The following is an 18,274-nucleotide window of genomic DNA, read 5'->3' as shown; positions in this document are numbered from 1 at the left end:
TTTGATTAAACACAATTTTATTTATTAAAATGCACCATGTGAGATATCGGCAGAGGCTGATCCATCAGAGAGATTTGTATTTGCTGTGTAAAATGTCGAGCACCATGCTCTTCCACAGACTTATATGACATTAGCAGTGGAAATTGGAAATAAAGTTGTATTTGGCAGTGTATGAGGCAGTTTTATGAGTGAAATGGTTGTTGGCAACGACCAACAATCATTTCTTGGCATTGTCGATCATTTCCAAGAACCATTTGACACATAAAACTGTCTGATTCAACCACCACCACGTGTACGTGGGTCTTTCTTATCGTATTCACAAATTGTTTTTTGCACAATATATAAGAGAGCAAACCATATTTTAAAGTATATCTGGTGAAAAGGAAGAACCACATATTTGATATATAACATCTATACCTGGCATGACACGATCGGATAGAGAGTTCATCACCAGAGGTGAGCATGGTGGACTGATTCGTGGAGCTCAGGGATCTGAGAATTTGCAGGTCGGAGCCTCCTGATGTGGCACATGTGAATCCTGGTCATACTCGGGAGATGGAGATGGAGATGGAGATGATGACTCGCCTGTCTAGACAGATACACGGTACTAAGAAACATTTTTTAGCGATAAAGACAAAGAACAAAGGCTTGTGATTATAAAAAATAAATCTATATTTTAATAGAAATCTTCCATCTTACTCCGCCAGATATTATCCTTCACAACACAATCAGACACCCAAAGTACTTATTTTCATCTCTTACAGTGTTTAATATATTAGTTGTAACTTGTGTGTTCTTAGATAACTGTGATTTAATGGTATTTGAACAATGGCGGAAAGCATTTGAAGATCGGTACTCACGGGAGGAGGCCGTGGAGACGGCATCCTCTGTGGATCTGTTGCAAACGGGTGAGGGTTCAGGCTGGGACGTTGTTTGTAATATGCTGGAGAACCAGTTTCTCAAAGCACTTCCCCAGATTTCAATTGCTCTTGTATACTTCATTCTTGTATAGCTTCTACTTTTATACCAGTTGCATATACCTGTTATTTTTTCATATTTTTTATTGTTACCTCTCTTTCTATCTGTACTTATTTCTGTCTTTGTGCTGCTTCAACAGCTGAATTTCCCCTGAGGTTCAATAAAGCGGTTTCTTATCTTATCTTATCATCCAGTAGATGGTTAGCTTAGCAAAGACTGGAAACAGAGGGAGACTTTTTGTTTTTCACACTTGACCAGGCAGGGTACAGCAGCATAAAAACAGGTTTTAAACAGTGAATCCTGCCATTAATTAAACATACACATACACTACCGTTCAAAAGTTTGGGGTCACCCAGACAATTTCGTGTCAATTTTCAGTTTCTTCGCAATTCCTCGCATGGAATCGCCTTCATTTCTAAGAACAAGAATAGACTGGCGAGTTTCACATGAAAGTTCTCTTTTTCTGGCCATGTTGAGAGTATAATCGAACCCACAAACGTGATGCTCCAGATACTCCTATGTAGATATTTCATTAAAAACCAGACGTTTCCACCTAGAATAGTCATTAACCACATTAACAATGTATAGAGTGTATTTCTGATTAATTTAATGTTATCTTCATTGAAAGAAACAGTGCTTTTCTTCGAGAAATAAGGACATTTCTAAGTGACCCCAAACTTTTGAACGGTAGTGTACATCTACATTTTATACCCTTAAATATTAGGGGATTTTTAGTCAATTAAAAACAATTTATTAAACAACTTAAGACAATTAAGAGTTAAAGAGCATGAGCAATTAGGTTTTCATCTTTTCGTTCAGACATAGCCAGGCTGGCAGTTTCCCCTTGTTTCCAGTCTTTGTAGCTAACAGGACTCCAGCATCATATTTAACACACAGACATGAGAATGCTATCAATCTTCTCAGCTAACTCTTGACAAGAAAGCGATTGCCCAAAAGTACTAAGAATTTGAATTAAGTATCTTTATTGAATCCAAATTGTTTCAAAGGATGATTGACCGCCACACAGAGCTAACTGATACATATCGAGTGCATTTGCAGTACGTGCACGCTAGTATGCCAGTTCTCAGTCCTATTCTGCTTTTAATGACGTTGACATGGAACATGGAAAGAAATAATGTAAAACCATTACAGTATCCAGGTTTCTGATCACCTGTATGTGATTGTGTCTTGATTTCTCACCATATTTGCCATTATGTTGTGGACCAACAAAGAATGTTCAGAAACCTGGATGAGGTGTTTACATGGCACAATATCCTTGTTTCTATCAAAGTATTTCAGATATCCAGGTTTCTCATTAGGGTTTCTGAAACCAGGAAATTATGTTTGCATGAGCAACACGTATAACTGGGAGACATCAGAGACCCGGTCATAATCAGGATACTGGTGCACGTGTAAACATATTCTGTTACATGTTCAGCTTGAATATATATATATATATATATATGTTTTGCCATAATGAACTCCATATTGCCTGTGTGAATTGCTTTTTTTATGTTTAGTCTGCCATTTTGAAACAGAATTTTGTTTAACCAACAGGGTTGGCCAAGGAAAGGATCAGCAGATAGTAAAATAACAAACCTGTCAGTTAGCATCTGTCAGCATTGCTGATTAAAGTGTATGCAAAGAAGGTATGGGGGCCTCTGTATGTAGAGCTCTCTGCAGTCAAGACGACAAATGTACAGTACCCACCACCTTGGGGTATCCTGACTCAACAACCACAGTGCTACGGAGACCTCCCATTGGGCCTCATGCTGACATTCTGCGCTACAGCGCATCTAAGCCGCAACATGCTGGGACGACACCACCAACTCCCCCCCTCCTCTCTCTGCAGAGGGAGCAATGAGTCATTAAATGAATAGGAAGTGAGATGGTCATTAAATCAAAAGTATGTATATGCTGTACTGTCTCTTTTCTCCTACACGATTATTTGAAAGGACTGATCTGTCAACAAGATGTTTTGGAGAAAACATGGACTGTAAAGTGATGGATTCAACCTGTCTTCTCTTCCTCTCTACAGCTGCACAGAGGAAATGAGGTAAAATTCATCACAATAATGGGCTATGATTCATGCATTTCAGATAGGAGCACCAAATTGGCATAAGTGACAATGGAGACACTGTCCCTAGAGTGTACACGTTGTCCAGACAGACAGATATGTGTGAGAATGGACATTAATACGCTTATTTCATTCAGCAGATCCTCCATCCATGGCTCCATTTTCATCTTCCCTGCTATTATTCTCCTTAAGACTGGGGCTGCATGTAAAGTTGACTGCCTTTTCTTTTCCTTTGATAAATACCGTGCATTTCATGACCTCAGATACATTTTTATGTGTTTATGTAAGGGTGTTTGCATGTGTCCACCCATGAATTTATGATATTATGTTGGGAGACTAACACACTTGGCAGAATTTCAAAGGAAAGAACATCCATCTGCCTGCTTGATAAACCCGTGATGAATTGCAGTATTACTCTATGAACTTAATATCTAAACTTTGTCAACTTAAATTCCTGAGATAACCAATGTTTTTTATCAAAACAGAAGTATTGATGTATTTCAACATTTCACTCTGTTGAAAAATATATTTCATTCTTCCAGTTGTCTTTATCGTTTAATCTCCATCACCTCAACACCTCTGGTTCTCTGTTTCCCTCCTCAGCACATCTCTTTTTAGGGCCTGTTTTTTTGGCGAGGGATGTTTAGGGTTTAGTGTTCTGGGTCCATCTGTGAGATCAAACTTTGTTGTGCAGATAAACCATTAAATCAAGTCCTTGTGTCAAAGACAGGTAACTCAGTTTGACAAATTTGGTGTGGGACAGGTAAATTAATTATAACCAGGGCATGATGATGAACATGATCAGAGTACAAAATGTTAAAATGTTAAAATGTTAAAATGTTAAAATGTCAAAATTGTAATTGTTAGATATGCCAACAGTTACACAGAAAATGTGGGCACATAAACCAATAATATGAAAAATAGCAACTATGTTGAATAGGTCTGCCTCCAAATAATTCATCCAATTATCGTAAGTAAGAAGAGTCTTTGAGTCGGGGCACAGCAGGGCAGATGAACATGCAAAAATGTAAACATTTTCTAAAGAATGATGAATTTCTATTTACTTGAGTTCAAATGGAAATTTCTACTCAAGCAAATCCCTTATTTATGTGGTACCAAATTGCATTGGTCTCTGTAGGACATTTCCAAGCAAAAATAATTATCTGTAGGTAGGTACATTGACTCACACATGCTTTCTTGGTACAGTTAAAGGACTTTTAAGACAAAACACATCTGGCTGAAACAACCTCTAATGGTCATTTGCAAATGTTATTCATCTGGCACTGTTACTGCTGGATAATAATGGCTGTAGGCACACAGTATAATGAGATTGTTCTCTATGATCTCATTGTTACTGTGTGTAGTCACACAAAGGTCCCTGCATCATGGAGACGTTGTGTGACGTAAGCGTTTTGTCAAGGACCACAGTGAAAGACTTGGCATGAAGAAAACGGCAGCATGCATAAAGAAATGATGAGAATGTTGAGGAGTACCCTGATGATGATGTTGGTCATTATCTCGCCTACATAAACACAAATCTAGTTTATGATTGATTCGTGATTGGGATCTGCTCCCAAATGGAATGGGTTCCTCCTTGGCCCGTGCTATGTACCCTTCCACCTGGCTGAATGAAAATCGTGCCAGTAGTTTTGTCTGTAACCCTGCTGACAAATAGACAAACAAACCGAAACAATCTCCTGAGCGGAGTAACACTTCCTGAATCTAGTACGCTCTTGAAACTGAACACCTACATTTCCGGCTACACTCTTTGGAGTAGCCAACAATTTATTATTTTAGTTGCTAAAATCAAACTTGTTTCATTGGGAACTTTTTCTGCAAAGACCCTAATGTTTAAAACAATCTGCAACTTTTTAGTAAGGCCCAATAAGTCAGTATCTGTCTTTAATTTAATTCAGCTTACCACTGTCACGTTTTATTACATTTTGACTTGGTTTCACATGCTAAAGAATCAGAATTGGGTTTACTGCTAAGTAGGAATTTGCCTTGATGTTTGGTGCATGCAATCAACAATAACAATAATATATAGTAAAGATATTAAGGAAATAAAAATACAGGCGAAGTACTGCTAGAGTCAAGAGCACAACAATAGAATAGACAAATTATAATCAAACAATAAAAAATATATAGGTACCATATAATCAGAATTGTGAAGCACTTTGTAACTGCTTGAACAACAAATTATAGTAATATAATTAGTATTTATATAATAAACTAATACTAATATATATTTATATATATAATATAATTATATTTAACAACCCTCAAAATTGTTGCCATTAAAGCAAAATTGTTGAATTTGCTAATACAATTTTTTATTACGACATTCATGCGAGTCCAGGTCATTTTTAAGAAGAAAAACAACTTAAATTTCTCATGTTGGAATAAGAAATGTGTGCTGATGTTCAGTAGCTACTCTTAAAGCAAACGATGATAAAAGAAGGTCATCATCGGTGTGTACTGTGGAAATTGATACAGGTTGATCGATGACTCTCTTAGAGTGAATCACTGAGTTCAAGCTCTTTGAGGCTTATATCTGTACCCTGGAGACATATTGTAATTCAAATACATTAATAAAAGGTTAAATTAATACAATTTGGTATATGTCTGAATTTAAAATAAAAGTCATGAATGAAAGGACATCATACTGTAATGATTATATTTTAGTCTTCATCAGACATCACCAGGCTTTTTATATCACCAGTGTGCATAATATTTCTAATAAAATATATCTATATAATCATGTTTATCACACTGACTCATTCATAAGCACACACTGAGTGACTCATCTATCACTCTGTATCAGTTATTCCAGTTTTCCCCCTCACTCTCCCTCTCTTTTCTCATTTATTGTATTACAGAGCATGCTAAAGTCAGTGTGACTCAACCTGTGGAGATATGCTGCTACAGGACACCCCCACCAGGTCAAAGCATGCAGCCTTCAATCCCTAAAGCTACGGGATGATGTTTCATTTAAACCCCCTACCCCCTATTTAGCATTTATAAGTAGTACAACACATAATGATTGCTTAAAACACACTTAAATCTAGTTGTAAGCGAGTATAGTGACATTTTAGGTGTTTATTAACGTATGCGACATCAATATAAAAGATCCATTAACTAGTGTATTTACAGTTAGCATTATGAATGCTTGATAACACAGTTTAACATTGCTGTCATTGTTATACATAACTGTATATAACGATGTATGGTATATACACTAATTCTTACAGTGTTTTGTAAGAGACTGCATGAACTGATTGAAGTGGGGAGGGGAGTTGCACATTATTATTTTATTTTATTTGTTGAAAGGCCTTCTCCGGTATTAATATTTTTGGCAAATTGCAACACCTTCCCTACAATATATCAAGGTAACATAACACTATTGTGTTGGTACAATTCATTTTGCCATTAATAACTAAAAACCTTGGGAGCCCTGTTTGTGGTCAGCTGACAAATGCAAGTAGTCACTCTCTTTCAGCTCCGTCTTTGGTCTCTACCAACTCCTGAGGAACATCTCTGGTTCTTGAGTCACTAACCACGATGTTCACCAGCTGGTCATGAAGTGTGTCTGCTGTTTTGGTGCTGATCACACCAGCCACGTTTTATAATAACTACACACCTGTGTGGGTGTAAAACGAGCCCAGCCACACACCATAACGGCTGGTAAAATAATCTACATCATTTTTAATTATGATATTTTCTTCTCAAATCTCATGTAAAAAAAGTGTTTGGCACAGTGAAACATGCAGTATGAATGTTTGTTGTTAACACTGTAGAATCTATTTAGACTTGGTATGGAAGAGAAAAATGCTATAAATTCATCTTTATTTAAGCCCTGCTGCTGTGCAAGAAGGTATTTTTTACAACCGGTACAAGATTTATGGAAAAGAGGTTAAAACTGCTCTTATTAGCATAACATTGTAATAAATACAGAGTCCTGCCAAACAACTTCACCAGTAGATTATACAGCACAGATGTTGAGAACCACAGCAGCAGCCAACATAAACTGTATAGAAATAGTGAGAGAGAACATTGTGGCAGACAGCAAACACATCATTTGAGCTCATTTCCTTTCTGTGCTCGAGATGTAAACTCAAAGTGCACGATTGTTTCTGGCCAATACAACATCTGCCTATTCACATCCTCTAAAATGGAGTAAAACAAAAATCACGTTTTGGTTTAGCTTCCCTCACTGTCATTTCATTTCAAGGAAGTTCTGTTCAGACATTTGTGAGTTGTGAGGACGACGTGCAGGTGAATAGTTGAAATGCTTTTCATACATAAAACTTCTACATACATTTATTGCGTCACGTGACGTCATTTGAGGGAATTTATCAGATTATGTGCAGCTCCCTCCAGAGCCACCAAAGGCTCAGCAGTTCCCTTGAGATGGCCATGACAAGCAGTGGGTCAGTTACAAACTGTGCAGCCAAACATTGTTGGAACCTTACAGAGCTTTTTGTGTAAGTAAAGTAACTTCAATGAAGGACTGCAATAACCGTATTAATGGAAAAAATACTGTGTAATACTAAGATGATATTAAAGGTACTTCAGGGAACATACAATATAACGGGAAATGTTGTTGTTAAAGGTAAACTTTGCCATCTTGCTATTATCCCTGATAACATGATAATTAGCAACTTTCTACTCCAACACCATCATTAACTTTGATCAGGTGGGCCTGATCACAGGTAACAATGAAAAGGCCTACCTGACGGAAGTAGAGGATGTGACCTACTGGTGTCAGGACGACAACCTGCCCCCGAACATCAGCAAGACTAAGGAGCTGATAGTGGACGAAGAAGGGAAGGAACTACTAATGTCAGTGAGTCCTCAGTGGAGAGGGTAAACAGCTTCAAGAACCTTGGTGTTCGCTTCTCTAAGGGCCTGAACCGGGCGCTACATACTGACTCAGTCGAGAAAAAGGCAAGGCAGAGACTGTTTCACCTGAGACGCTCGAGGATATTTGGGTAACCATTTAAATACTGAGGAATTTCTACTCCTGCACCATCACCGCCTGCTACCGAATCAGCACCAAACTACACTGCCAAACCCTGCAAAGAGTGGTTCTTTTGAACATAGGCGGTGCTCTATCCTGCCAAGAGATGATTTACAACCCTTCTCTCCCCATGCACATTATTGCAGGAACTGGTGGGATTGCATTTTACAGGAAATGTACCTTATGTAATTACACGTGACAAATAAAACTAAACACTACTAATATATGTTACATCTATATCTCTGTATGCCACAGTTCGCCATCTGTAAAGTTGTGACTGCATAAGACCTGTGGGAACCTCAGCTTCAGCTCACATGCAATGCATTGACATGATTCATCTTTGATGAGCATGTCAGTTTCTGGGCAAGGATCTCAAAATGTTTCTTACAGCTCTGGTGTAACATTCCTGATGCAATAACCAGCCTCAGTCTACAACGTTCATTGACAACTTTATCCGTTTTATTGATGGTTTACTTGTTTTTTCACTTGTCAGTTGACCAACTTGATTATTGATTGCCCAATCAGACTTCATCTACTTGTTCTTAATAGGTATGGATCTCGCAGCTCATCTGCCTCCCGGTTCAATGGGTTGTTTGTTCTAAGATGGACTTCAAGGCGTCGTTTCCCGATCTTTGTCACGCCCGCTGTTCTGCTCACCTTTCAGCCTGAACACTATGGTCACTCTCTTTCTCACAGGAGTGAGTTTCTTTCATCCACAGTGTTTTCACCCAAAGGACTGCAGCTGACTGGATGTTGTGCAATGTACTACTTTACATGTCAAACCAGAGGAAAGCAGCCATGTCTGCGATACATCAACTAGTGGTTTTGGCTGCAACTTATTTCAGAGTGTAGTGTCAATTCCAATCTTTTGTTTCACAGAGAAACTTCTGAACTTGGTCTGGATGTTTTAATACTTATTAATTTAGGCATGACTCAAGTGCCAAGATAAGTTGAGCTGGTTGCATTAGTTGAGATCTACCTGATAAAGTGTAACATAAAGCGGGCAATACATGCGTGTCCTACACAAGAGATGGAGCCTTGACAAATCTCCACACGCATGTACACACACACACACACACACACACACACACACACACACACACCACCTGCACCATTACAGCACATCCATTTCTTTTCCTCCCCGTCATCTAATAACTTCCCATGATGACATGTCCACACTTAATGGGTCCTGACGGTTGAATGCAGAAAAGAACACCCACATACAGTATATCAGATGCATTTAGAGACTCCATAGGAACATGTCTTACGGCCACCGGGACCTGTCTCATGTCATCTAGTTTATACTGCTCTCTAGTGGTGCAACAACATCCTCAGGCCTTCACTGAAACCATAAAGAGGTTTCAGTTTTAACCTGTACATTTGACACCTTTCTTAATGTAGATGACTAAACTTTAGTTTTTCCAGACATACTGTGTAGCAGTTTCAGTGTATATTCCGGCATTTGAATTATATATTGAATATTTGCTTTACTTACTGTTTGGTAATTCAAAACTTTCTCAAAATAAAATGCCTATGAAGGCCTTTTGGTGCTCGTACATCTCTGCATACTGTCTATTCTGGAGGAGTAGAGCCACAACATTGGCAGAGTTAATTCACAGGTGATCCATGCAAAAGTATTAAATCAATAATTTGGATTCATAATAATTCATAATAACATAACAGGCCAGCAGATTTGTATATTGAGCCTGAACACTAGCCTTTCTTGAAAATGGGTGCTGCTGCTGCTGCAAATATCTGCTGTGAAAAAGCTCTACTGTTTTGCACAAAGAGGTTATCCCAGTTTCATGAAACAGCCGCCCCTCTCGCGTGGCGGACTGTCAGTCCTTGTTCGACCGACTGACAGGTCATGAGACCTAACTCTCCCCTTTAACCCCCACCGCTGTGTGAGAGCTGTCAAGTTTGACTCATTCTGGGAGCAAGTAAAGCGAGCATAACACTAATGTATATTGACGTGAGTTTAGCCTGTTGAGGATTTGTTGAATAAAGTAAATACCTCATTGCTTTCCTGCGAGATGCAGAAGCAATTTTTGTCAATATGCTCTTCCCTTATCTTAATCAACGGATTGATAATGACCAGTCATGGATTAATGCCGAACCTATCCTTACACAAATAATGATGACAGCATGATAACACAAATATATATTTTTTCCCTTCTCCATGATCCATATAACACACTTTTGGTGTCTTGAATCTAACTTAAGAGCTGCAAATCAACAGTTACATACAAGTCATTCAAAAACCCTTTATCTTTCTTTGTGCATTTCAATAACTTTAAAACAACATTATTACAAAACAGTAAATGTCCTTTGGTCCTCGTATATCATAGTGTACAGTATTTCGCCGGCATTTTTTTCAACAGTCGTTACCAGAAACAGACCCCCAGTCCTGACCGACATCAACGAACAATCTATTTATGGTCACAAGAAGGAATCTGTCTTCTTCTTCCAAAATTCAGGATGAGCATGGCAGAGACACGGATTCTTAATACCTCCAAATGGAGCCCAGGAGAGATCAGTCATTCTTCTCTCTCATCTCTCGGCGGGCCTTTCGCTTGAGCTGGAGCGTCTTCAGCTCAGTCATAGTGGAAAATGTCCTGTACACCCACACCATCTGTCAATGCACAACACAAACATTCACGTATCATGTCGCATTTTTTACATTTGACTTGAGGTTGAGGATGAACAATAAAGCTTACCACAATTATGACTGTATTCAGCAGAAGAGGAATAGAGTACACCAAAGATATGAACATGCCCTTGGAATCAAAGTACTGGAAATTAGAGAAGGACCTGCAAAAAATAATTACGCTTCATGAAATCTTCTTCACGACTGAATGTGTCCTGTTTTTGAACAACAGAGCCTCCACATACATATTTTTTACCACATGAAAGTAGCTGAACAATTGTCTTACCTCCAGTTCATGGCTGCCAGCTCATTTAAATATTCAGCACTATACACCAGGCCAACTGTAAGATAGAGATCATGTCAGTCAGTAAATAAAAGTAAAAATACAGCCGTATATGCTTGTTAAACGAATCCAACAAGGTTTACAGGATTTACTTAACTGGTTTTGAGATCTTATTCAGTGTTTACTGGTAACACACACTGCTAAGTTCTCTTTTATTCACTTACCCATGAGCAGGAAGTGACAAATCTGCGCTCTGTAGTATCTGCACGTCACCACGGTCAGAAACAAACACACGACATGAAACACCAACAGCCCGATCAGCCAAGGCTCCGACCACTGCACCTGTGCACAGTAAATAAAAAAAACACGTTGGGCAGCTGTCACCGGAACATAACTGCTCCAAGAGGATGGTTTAAAGGTAACCTGTCTATTAGCAGGGATAGCTATGACCATAGCGTGTACTCATATGAAATAATAAAATGTAACTTACAGACATGAGAAACGTCCATATGGATGTGATTCTTAAATTGCTGAACTCATCGATGGGGATAGAGCTAACGTTCTCTGCTTTTTGGTCCGTCATTTTCCACAAAAACCCTGCTCAGCCTAAAGCTCCTTCTGTAAACAAGTCCAGGCGGTTTGTCGCAGTAGAATGACGTCACAGAGGCGTCTTCTTCTCCGTTGAAGGTTTTACGGCAGTTTAATCCACGTTACATTACAGCCACCCTCGGGTTTATTCTCACTTCTTATACACAGTATATGCTCAGTAGTCATAATCTTTTAAGCTGTTTTTCAGGTCGAGCCGTCCTTAAAAAAAACAATCCCTAGTGAATGTGCTCAGCAGCCAACTCCTGAAAATACTGCAGTATTTAGCTATTTGTAGTATTATATATTTTTTGCTGCTGTAGAGCAGTGATTTTCAACCGCTGTGCCGTGGGAAAATGTCCAATTTCACTTAATGAGTCCAAAAAAATATTATTTAGTTGTTGCAAATAGTTTGCCATTGCTGAGTGTCTGAGCTGCAATATAGTGGCTGGCTAAGTAATAGTGATTGTAATACTCTTCCATGCCAGTGGGTGGCAGTAGATAGCGCAATAATGACTTTGTTAATTTAAGACAGTAGAACTCATTAGATAGACACAAAACTGCAGAAAACAAAGCCCCAAATTCAAATTTAACGTTAGCTAGCTAAGGGAACGCTAACCTAACTGTTTACTGTAGAGATAGAGCCTTATCCTGATTTAAAAAACTTAAGGTAACGTTAACGTTGACCGTTCAAAAAAGCTGTTACTCTCCTCTCTGACTGTAGTACATTATGTAGGTATACTTACCGTATTTTTATCATAGGGTTGGCTGAGCATTTTGTTTTGAGATCCACATCAGATGATGAAAGGTGTTCAGATACTCACTGACATTGAGCTGTTTCTTTTTATATTGATGCCAGATGATACACTGATTCTCTGACAGAAATCTGTTTTAACCATGTCTTTGAAATCGTCTTCCTGTTTACTGACAGAAATCAGGTTATTGAACGGCAACAATAACCGCTACCTAAGTGCATGAAAATACAGTTTATTTTCTTGTACCTTTGGTCCACACGTAGTCTGGTGTCTGTGGGTGGTAGCAGCAGTTTCAGGGATGGGTCCAGCTTGTTCAGTTCAATAGCAAACTTGGTGAAACCGTAGTACTGGTCAAGGTCTACTGGCATTGCATCTACATTGCACATAAATAACATCCACTGCGTCAGATGCTGTCATAGGAAGATATGCAATGCAAAAAGGCGTTCAGTGCATTCCTATGAAAGAAACTTGTCATACTTGCTCTCCAGATGCATGTGGCTGAGGGTGGGTCTCCACAGAAAACTGCTTCCTGCCACTTTCCAAAGAGTCTGTGGACGACCTTTCCTTTATTATCTGTGATGGCTCCCTCCACCTCATTCACACTTGAATTCCAGTATTTGGCCTGGGAAAATAATTGGCAGGTGGAGAAGAACATAGTATTATGCTCTTAGTACGCACAACAAGACAATGCAGGGATCACCATCATGTCCTCTTGCAGTCAGCAAGTGTTACTGTTGTGTGAATCAATCACAAGCCCCAGTGTGTGCTGGGCTGGTGTGTTTATCGGGAGATGAAGATGCATAATGAGTTCTGACATGTCTGGACTTGCTACCCTGCACAGCTTCAGGAGGCCTCTCTCTCTCTGTCTGTCTGTCTCTCTGTCTGTCTATCTGTCTCTCTCTCTCTCTGTCTTTCAGGCATGATCATTTAGGGTGCACACACATTAGGAACAGATGTCACAGGGTGCCTTGAAATTGTTGTGAGATCTGCACCTGCAATGTTACAAAATACAAACCAACAGAGATCAAAAGAGTGATGGGGGATGGGGTGAGGGGTGAAATGCAACTTATGCTCTGCAAAAAAGGACTACAAAACAAGGAGAACTTATGGAAGGTTACTCTCTACTGCTTTGAATAAGCAGACTAGTTTGCAACTAGCACTTATTGTTTTGTTTGTTGGTTAAATATTAGTTCTGACTGTTGAAACAGTGACAAAATGTCTTTCAAAAATTACAGTGTTGGCTTTCAAATTTATCTTACGGTATATTTCCATGATTAGCACAATGGTTCGTACATTTAACCTTGACAAAATGTATTTTTTACATAATGAATGCAAGCAGCATTAATCGGGCCCTCGCACCTTCACGCACGTCGAGGGTACTGGCAGGACTTATGTTTGTAACATAAAAGACTGTCAAAGCAAATGCAGGTGTCCAAACGAATGTTTGTGGTGCAGCTAGCTCTGACAATCACTGCTGAGTGACTCATGGTGGAAAGAGAAGAGTCGAGAAATGGCAGAATGTATGGTTCCATATTTTTGCAGAAAAATAAGTTGAAGCCAAAAGGTGATCCCATGTGGTCTAATCTATATCATGAATTAGGTTGGGTGCAGGTTGATTTTATTGAACAAACTTCATTTTTAATGAAATTACAGCCTGGCTCCAAAAAGATTTGAAAACTATTGTTTACTATTTGCTCTCCAAACATCTCACTTTGCACATATTTATATCAGATAAGTCTTTTTTTTCTGGTGGTGTGTCCATGAACCCTTTTAATAAGTTCAGTGTTTGGACCACTGTATTGATAAAATCCTGCTTATGGCCATGGTTGCCAGTAGGTTACGCTATGACTATAAGTTAATATAATTTTAATATTGTACTTTCCTTCTACCATCCTCTCTGCTTTCTTTCAGAACCTGAACCAGAACAAACGGACCTTATTAACAGTTTTGCTGCTGTTAATGTTAACTGTCTTGATTGATTTCCTCTGCCGTAAGATTGCTATATATATATATATGTATAGATATATATATATATGTATGTGAATGAAATGAAATAAAGTTATTGATAAATACATTTAATTACAAGAATTATAACTGATTGAAAATTAGTTATTTAACATAGTAACTGATTTAATTAACTGATTAATTTAGAAAAACAATATTATGAAAAAGATCTATGAATTAATTATTGAATAATTGATTAAACACAAGTATATATACTGAAAAGGTGTTTATTTTAAAGTATTTACATGTATATATATTTATAATCCTGCTGAGCAGGGATTATATATAGATATATATATATACACACACTATAAATGTATATATACTATAAATATATACACACTATAAATGTGTATATATATATATATATATATATATATACTAGATATATATTTATATATATATATAATCCTGTTGAGCAGGGATGTTAGGCGATGGGAGCAGCAAGAGGGGGCGGGGCGGGAACAGCTGTTGATGCAAACAGGAAGTCCTCTGTAGCGTAGGCCGTCTCATTTCGCACACATGTGACAACACATTGGTGGGCATCACGCTCACAACATGTTATCTTTGTGCTAATATATGATCGCTTGCTGGTTGGATACTCCAGTCTCACACATTAGTCAGTTTTTTTCTCTCTGTGTTGTCACACATGTGACAACACATTGGTGGGCATCACATGTCCCAACAGGGAGTGGTTGTAAGAGATGCTTTTATCTTAATACCTTCTCTGTCTGCTGGTTCCTCTTTTTACTCTCAGGCACTTGCAGAGGGAGATAGAGAACCAGGAAGCTCAGAAATCTCGCTTCCAGCAACAGATGAAAAAGCTCGATGATGACATCAAACAGAACGAAGGGCTGCTGAGAAGAACCCAAGTAGAGCAGAGGACTATCAAAGTAACCCTTTTACCGCTAACACACAATTCATAATGATAATCCCTTCTGTTTTCTAGTATCAGACAGGCAAACTGATCATTATTATGTCCATAAACATTTGACCTTTCAGTTGGAAAAAGAAAGAATATAATTGAATTTCCAAATCAAAAGTCTAGTATTATACACTGATATATTTAATGAATTTGTTTATTTGTTCCAGGCCACAGCCACAAAGCTACAGCTGGAGCTGACAGACCTACAAAATATGGAAGAGCCTCAGTCAGAGGACCTCAATCCCCTGGTTTGTACAGAACACATCAGTGCAGCACAATAATCATCTCAGTAGATACACACAGAGGAAAGACAATATGGAGTATTGACTGAAGGAAACGTCCCACATAAATGTATGATTTCCAAATAATCAGCACAGACGCCTCAGGTGATATGATACTCTCACCACTCTACTACAGGAGGAGCTGAGTAAGGCTGATCAGGATGTGATGAAGTGCAGGCATCACAAGAAACACTATGACGAGAAACGCAGCGCCCATCTCCGCAACATCCAGACCCTTGAGGCCAACCAGGAGAGCAAAGAGCAGGAACTTCAGGTGTGCCAAACAGAGATACACGGGGCAACTGGACGCAGAGGGCTTCCTCGCAGGGCTGCATGGCTAATTTAACAGATGAAACCATTTTTTAACATTTTATTTAGTATTTATGCTTCTGCACCCGCAATAACTGTGGCCGGGGCGTTATGCATACAGCTGCGAGGCAGTAATTGTATTTTAATACCAGAGGGTGAGCTGTCTGCTTTCAGTAAAAGTAATAGTGTTTAAATTAAAGTCTGAGATCAGAGAAAAACCTTCATGAATACACAGAGCACACTTATCAAATGTGTGGTTAGCATTTGCAGTATTCCCACAAAAGCATTGACGTTGTATTTTCTTTGTTTTTGTGAGGTTGAAGCACAAATGTTACAATTTCTGTACATTTTTAGTACCACCTGCTTTGAGTCTCAGAAACCAAAGGTTTTGTTTCACCCTGCGGTTCAGACATCTGTGGCCAAGGCCACGGAAATCTGTCCAGAGCGCGTAGAAGTACGACGGACAGCCCGGAGTCTAGACAGTGAGATCAACCGTCTGAAGGTGAAGATCACGACCCAGCAGGAACAACAGGGGGACCGCGAGGAGGTTGTGAGGTACGTCCCTTAGACCAGGGTATCACATGACAATGTAGTGATTGAGCTGTAGTGTCATGACATAAGTGTAAGCATTAGTTTTACGTCTTTACACTATTATCAAATGTCTCGAATGAAATGTAATCTTTTCTTCCTTTTCTTTATAACACAAAAACCTTCATTCTTTCACCTTCCCATGTCTAGGCAGTATCATGAGGCTCTGGAGAACTACAAGAACATGGCACAGCAAATGAAGTACCTCAACAGCTTCATCAAGAGTCTCGATAGTGTCATGAACCAGAGACTCCAGGTGTATGCTGAGCTCAGGAGGTGAGATGTCAACAAATTATGTCCAGGAAAATGACGAGAAATGAAAAGCTCTTTCATTTATATTCATATTATTTATTTTCGATCGAATGGATTAGCAAAATCAAAAAAAGAAATGTTAGTTGTGACACTTGTCTCTTTGTGCATATGGCCCTTTCCTCTGCAGGTTCCTGTCGGCCCGCTGTAAATACTACTTTGATAGCATGCTGGCCCAGAGAGGCTACACTGGAAGTATGGCCTTTGACCACAAGAATGAAACCCTCTCCATCTCAGTAAGACCAAACTAACCAGACTAAACGATATAGCAGCAAGGAGAAAAGTCTAAATGAGAACACGTTGCATTTTTTTATTGATTGTCATCACTCTTAAAACCGCGAGACATGTCTGCCACAGCTTTTTAGCCAGGTTGTGTAAAGAAGAATGATACTGATTTCTCCTCTGAAGGTGCAGCCGGGCCAGGGGAACAAGGCTGACCTGAGTGACATGCGCTCTCTGTCCGGAGGCGAGCGCTCCTTCTCCACCGTTTGCTTCGTTCTCTCTCTTTGGGCCATCACGGAGGCGCCTTTCCGCTGTCTCGACGAGTTTGATGTTTACATGGTAATAAGAGACCGTTTTCGTTGATCTATTGCAAGTTGTGTCTGAACAAGAGCATCAAGAGGGAGAAGGAAAAGTTTGGAGAAAGTTAATTCGCGGGGTTTTCTTTTCTTCCATTAGGACATGGTGAACAGGAGAATATCAATGGACAAGATGCTGAAGGTGGCTGCTGGTCAACGCTACAGACAGTTCATCTTCCTCACTCCACAGAGCATGAGGTATTCACTGACACAACCTCGCTTATCAAAGCAGTTACACCACCCGGTTGGGATTTGTTCACTTAGTTACTGCATATTCTCTTAGTAAATGAGCTGTGATGAAGTAATTCATTCGGGAGTAAGGCCATGGGGATTTTAGTAGTAGAAAGAGCATCAGCCACTTCACCTTAAAGGCACTCACATCTTTGTTGCTCTTCTTCTTTGTTGTTTCAGCTCTCTTCCAGTGAGTAAAATCATCAACATCCTCCGTCTCAAAGATCCAGACCGTGGCAACAACACACAAAGAAGTCAAGACGAGGAGCAGTAGTGTTGCTATTCTGGTTTCAGTCTTAAGAAAGATTACTTATATTTAAAATTCATTAAACCAAATTGAGTTAAGAGACAAATGCAGTGTTTGTGTTTTCTTTATGCATCAAAGCATAGTTCAGGACATTTTCCACCTCAAGTCCAACAGGAGGTCATAATTCACATTATTGCAATTATTGTTATTGATGTGCATTGAAACATTCAACTTGAAACCCTATGAAGGTCAGCCTCGTGAAGAGGAAAGGTTTGCACCTTTAAGGGCTTCGTGCCAAATCCTCCACACGAGGCGGTCCACTGGAATGCACTTCCACTGATGCACATAACATCTGTTGACAACATACCTGACCTCCTGAGGAAAGTGGTACTTTTTTTTATTACATCCCAGAGAGCTGCAACAAGCAGACACCATGAAGCCCAAATCTCTTCCATCA

The 18,274-nt window shown here is 39.2% G+C and overlaps 2 protein-coding genes across 3 annotated transcripts; one reads left to right on the top strand and one right to left on the bottom strand.

Annotated features, from left to right (window-relative positions):
- Positions 1–506: 506 nt before the first annotated feature.
- On the bottom strand, positions 507–11,641 carry tmem18 (transmembrane protein 18). Of its 2 annotated transcripts, XR_013767525.1 has the most exons (6): positions 11,496–11,641; positions 11,230–11,347; positions 11,009–11,063; positions 10,793–10,886; positions 9,571–10,707; positions 507–589 (listed from the first exon to the last, which is right to left on the bottom strand). XR_013767525.1 is itself a non-coding variant. In XM_079180602.1 (5 exons), exons 1-5 carry the CDS (start codon positions 11,586–11,588, stop codon positions 10,609–10,611), a joined length of 459 nt encoding a protein of 152 aa, XP_079036728.1. In that variant the 5' UTR covers positions 11,589–11,641; the 3' UTR covers positions 8,536–10,608. The 2 variants fall into 2 exon arrangements, 1 of the variants encoding a protein (XP_079036728.1); XM_079180602.1 differs by lacking the exon at positions 507–589 and having other exon boundaries at positions 8,536–10,707.
- LOC306711592 (structural maintenance of chromosomes protein 6-like) lies at positions 11,305–17,866 on the top strand. Its single transcript, XM_079180601.1, has 10 exons — positions 11,305–11,423; positions 15,107–15,242; positions 15,442–15,522; positions 15,692–15,829; positions 16,274–16,419; positions 16,603–16,728; positions 16,892–16,997; positions 17,170–17,322; positions 17,440–17,537; positions 17,751–17,866. Exons 2-10 carry the CDS (start codon positions 15,165–15,167, stop codon positions 17,842–17,844), a joined length of 1,020 nt encoding a protein of 339 aa, XP_079036727.1. The 5' UTR covers positions 11,305–11,423; positions 15,107–15,164; the 3' UTR covers positions 17,845–17,866.
- The last annotated feature ends 408 nt before the right edge of the window (positions 17,867–18,274 follow it).

This window comes from Pholis gunnellus, assembly GCF_910591455.1.
Source record: "Pholis gunnellus genome assembly, chromosome: 19".
In the NCBI taxonomy this organism is placed as follows: Eukaryota; Metazoa; Chordata; class Actinopteri; order Perciformes; family Pholidae; genus Pholis; species Pholis gunnellus.
Note: the sequence above shows the minus strand (reverse complement) of the source record. Positions and strands in the feature narration are given on the sequence as shown.

Excerpts from the sequence above, each read along its gene's own strand:
- tmem18 (XM_079180602.1), bottom strand. The coding sequence starts at position 11,588 with ATGACGGACCAAAAAGCAGAGAACGTTAGCTCTATCCCCATCGATGAG. Across the intron at positions 11,348-11,495 it reads TATGGACGTTTCTCATGTCT|GTGCAGTGGTCGGAGCCTTG; the intron begins GTAAGTTACATT and ends TACTGTGCACAG. Across the intron at positions 11,064-11,229 it reads TTGTCACTTCCTGCTCATGG|TTGGCCTGGTGTATAGTGCT; the intron begins GTAAGTGAATAA and ends TCTATCTTACAG.
- LOC306711592 (XM_079180601.1), top strand. The coding sequence starts at position 15,165 with ATGAAAAAGCTCGATGATGACATCAAACAGAACGAAGGGCTGCTGAGA. Across the intron at positions 16,420-16,602 it reads GACCGCGAGGAGGTTGTGAG|GCAGTATCATGAGGCTCTGG; the intron begins GTACGTCCCTTA and ends TCCCATGTCTAG. Across the intron at positions 17,538-17,750 it reads CTCACTCCACAGAGCATGAG|CTCTCTTCCAGTGAGTAAAA; the intron begins GTATTCACTGAC and ends TTGTTGTTTCAG.